We start from the raw sequence: 3,954 nt of genomic DNA, 5'->3' as shown, positions 1-3,954 counted from the left end.
GGTTCTCTTCATTTGTTCCTTCAGATGCTCTTTTATTTGCTGTTGCCTCCAGTGGTCGCAAGATGTTTTTCATGAAAAGACAAGAAGATTGCACCTGCACTCGTTACTGAGGCAAAAGGCTCAAAAAGCAGAGGAGGTCTGATATTTTTCAAGAGCAACTTAGCATTGGCCTAATTATATTCTCATTGACGTCAACAGTCCTTCCTCTCTGGTCAATGCACACTTCCCTTTGGGGTTCTTGCTCTAGCAGCCTAGCCATGCCTGTGGATTTCAGTGGCACCTGGAACCTCACAAGCAGTGACAACTTTGAGGGTTACATGCTGGCTTTGGGTATTGACTTTGCAACTCGCAAGATAGCAAAAATACTGAAGCCACAGAAGGTCATTGAACAGGAAGGCAATTCATTCTCCATCCAAACCACCAGCACTTTCAGAAGTTACTTTGTCCAGTTCAAAATTGGAGAGGAGTTTGAGGAAGACAATAAAGGCCTAGATCATAGAAAATGCAAGAGTATAGTTACCTGGGACAATGACAAGCTTGTTTGTGTCCAGACTGGAGACAAGAAGAACAGGGGCTGGGCTCATTGGATTGAAGGAGATCAGCTATATCTGGAGCTCCGCTGTGAGGACCAAGTATGCACACAGGTTTACAAGAGAGCTTGACTTAGTCCCCCCTTGACTGACACTTGAAAAGCACATCTGTACAGAGCAGACCTCATGGAACTTATTTCTTTATGTACATGGATTTCTACATGATAGCTCTAGGTCAACACTAAGCATTCTTTGATCTGGCATATCTATCTTTTTTTGTACTTGCTCAATCTGTATTCTGATCAGGAGAAGATGTAAGGTGCTTGCACTAGTGTTGCAGTTCTCCTCTTGTTAATAAACACTTGAAAACAAAACAAAAAACCAAACAAAAAAAAAAAAGACACCAACAGTAAAATGCAAACTTACTTCAACAGGAACCATTAGGCCAATACTGATTGCTCTTGGAAACCCCATCCATCATCTTTTTTCCCCCTTAAAGGTCATTTTCCTGTCACAGTCCTGACCAGTCCACCTTATTTACCTTTACCAGCTTTCAGTTTCTCAGAATGAATACAGAATTTGTATCTTCAATTCCATTAACTTTACTAATCTGCAATGATCTCGTGCATTTGCAACAGGCTTCTCTTCAAATTCAAAGGCATTGAAGCGGGGTGGGATAGAGCTAATCCAAAGATTTTGATGCTCAGCAGGTAACTTGCAGTGCACTACTTGCTCCACTAACTTGCCTGTTCTGTTTTCAGTTTGTATCATGATAACACCTGGTGTTGGTTTGCTGCAAACTGAGGGTGTAGTGTTCTCCTTGGGGCCTTTGCTTCCCTGCTGAGCAGCATGCATTCTGAAATTGTTTCACTGTGAATTTTGGGAAACTAGGCGGGTTCAAATATTTTTTTAAAATCCCATATTTCAGCTGGCTCTGCCCTATACTTTGTTTCTGGACAGGCGCATGCCATTTTCAGCTTGTCTGCCAGCACGGACCAACAATGTCTGTGCTGCTATGGTGGCAAGTGCAAATATGCAGAGGCTGCTTGGGCTGTATTACAGCAGTCAAACCTGGATGAATTCAGCACTGGACTTCTGTCGTCACAACACCAAGCAGCAGGAAGACACTCTGCAGCAGTGGGAGCAAGATGAGGAAACCAGCGTGGGTTGGTGGGAAAGGATTGTTCGGCAAACCTGGGAGAACCAGCAGTGGCAAAAGAACTTCAGGAGGGGGAGAGCTACCTTTTTTTAGGGCTGTGCAGAATGGAGCTGCAGCAACAACATACTAACATGTGGTGCCCCATACCTATGGATAAGTGGGTCACCATGTGGAAGCCGGCAACCCCAGTCTGGAGCCAACCGATTTAGTGTGAGGAGATCAACTGCTGGGGCCATTCTCATGCAGGTGTGCTATGCCTTTGATAAGGTGCTGTCTAACTGAATCATAAAGCTGTAATGGGACAACTGATGGAACTCCTGTGCCTCTCTTTTAACACCCCTGCTCCCTGCCACCTGAGCACTGAATTTATGGGGTATTTCCATGATGTTGCAAGAGCTGGTTGGTCAAAATGGCAGGTTTATAGACATAAATGCAAGGTGGTCCGGCAGGATTCATGATGCTAGGATCTTCTGAAACTTGGTACTATTTAGATGAATGGAGAAAGAACTGTTTGCTGCCCTGGAGCACCCTGGACACTAATGGGGTGGACGTTGGTCTGGTTACTCTGGGAGACAACCGTATTCCCTGATGCCCTGGCTAATGAAGCTATTCACAAGCCACTTAGTTAAAATATTCCTTCCCTTTGTCCATTGCCTGAATAGCTGCAGAATAGTGGTCAAGTGTGCATTTGGCCATTTGAAAGGCAAATTGTGCTACTTTTGGAGCAAGCTGGAAGTTACAGAAAAAATGTCCCAACCCTTATACCTACATGTTGTGTTCTGCATATTTGTGAGAGCAAAGGAGAAAGCCTTAATGATGGGTGGGACGCAGAGGTGATGAGGACTTGCTCAGTAATTCAAGCAGTCAGGTAGGCATTCTGTGGGAAATGCTAACACTCAGGGGAATGTTGTCAGGGATACCTCTTGTTCATATTTTGAGGCTCATGCCTGAATGTTAGCCTGTGTGCTGGAGTGTTAAGAACATAAAAACAGCCATAGTGGGTCAGACCAAAGGTCCATCTAGCCCCATATTCTGTCTTCAGACAGTGGCCAATGTCAGGAGCCCCAGAGGGAATGAACAGAACTGGTAATCATCAAGTGATCCATTCCCTGTCACTCATTCCCAGCTTCTGGCAAACAGAGGCTAGGGACACCATCCCTACCCATCCTGTCTAATAGGTCCATCAATGGCTATCCTCCATGAATTTTTCTAGTTCTTTTTTGAACCCTGTTATAGTCTTGGGCTTTACAACATCCTCTGGCAAAAAGTTCCACAGGTTGACTGTGTGAAGAAATACTTCCTTTTGTTTGTTTTAAATCTGCTACCTATTAGTTTAATTTGGTGACCCCTAGTTCTTGTGTTATGAGAAGGAGTAAACAACACTTCCTTATTTACTTTCTCCACACCAGTCATTATTTTATAGACCTCTATCATATCCCCCTTAGTTGTCTCTTTTCCAAGCTGAAATATATAAAAGATGATACCAAACTGAAAGGAGTTGCAAGCACTTTGGAAGACAGGATTAGAATTCAAAATGACAAACTGGAGAAACGGTCTGAAATTCAATAAGGACAAATGCAAAGTACTCCACTTGGGAAGAAATGAATTGCACAAATACAGGTTGAGAAATGATTTTGTAGGAAGGAGTACTGCAAAAAAGGATCTTGGAGTTCTAGTAGATCACATATCAAATATGAGTCAACAATGTAATACTGTTGCAAAGTCCAGAGGAGAGCAACAAAAATGATTAAAGGTCTAGAAAATACGACAGATGAGGAAAGATTGAAAACAATTGGTCTGTTTAGTCTGGAGAAGAGAAGACTGATTGGGGACATAATAAAGGTCTTCAAGTATGAAAAGGTTGTCATAAAGAGGAGTGTGTGTGATAAATTGTTCTTCTTATCCACTGAGGACAGGAAAGTAGTAATGGGATTAAATTGCAGCAAGGGAGGTTTAGGTTAGACCTTAGGAAAAACTTCCTAACTGTCGAGATAGTTAAGCACTAGAACAAGTTACCTAGGGAGTTTGTGGAATCTCAGTCATTGGAGGTTTTTAAGAACAAGTTAGACAAACACCTGTTAGTTAATAGTTCTACTTCAGTGCAGGGAACTGGACTAGATGACCTATCAAGGTCCCTACCAGTTCTAAATTTCTATTATTTTTAGCAGTGGGGTATTGTGTATGGTGTTGGAAGGGGAATATTCCCTGTATACTTCTGAAAATCTTAGAATCATAGAATCATAGAATATCAGGGTTGGAAGGGAC

General features: G+C 42.6%; 1 protein-coding gene across 1 annotated transcript; it reads left to right on the top strand.

Moving 5' to 3' along the window:
* Positions 1-257: 257 nt before the first annotated feature.
* On the top strand, positions 258-662 carry LOC144263582 (retinoid-binding protein 7-like). The gene has a single exon (XM_077814506.1). The coding sequence runs from the start codon at positions 258-260 to the stop codon at positions 660-662; it is 405 nt and encodes a 134-aa protein (XP_077670632.1).
* Positions 663-3,954: the final 3,292 nt, after the last annotated feature.

Source organism: Eretmochelys imbricata, chromosome 4, assembly GCF_965152235.1.
Source record: "Eretmochelys imbricata isolate rEreImb1 chromosome 4, rEreImb1.hap1, whole genome shotgun sequence".
Taxonomy (NCBI): Eukaryota; Metazoa; Chordata; order Testudines; family Cheloniidae; genus Eretmochelys; species Eretmochelys imbricata.
Note: the sequence above shows the minus strand (reverse complement) of the source record. Positions and strands in the feature narration are given on the sequence as shown.

Excerpts from the sequence above, each read along its gene's own strand:
- LOC144263582 (XM_077814506.1), top strand. The coding sequence starts at position 258 with ATGCCTGTGGATTTCAGTGGCACCTGGAACCTCACAAGCAGTGACAAC.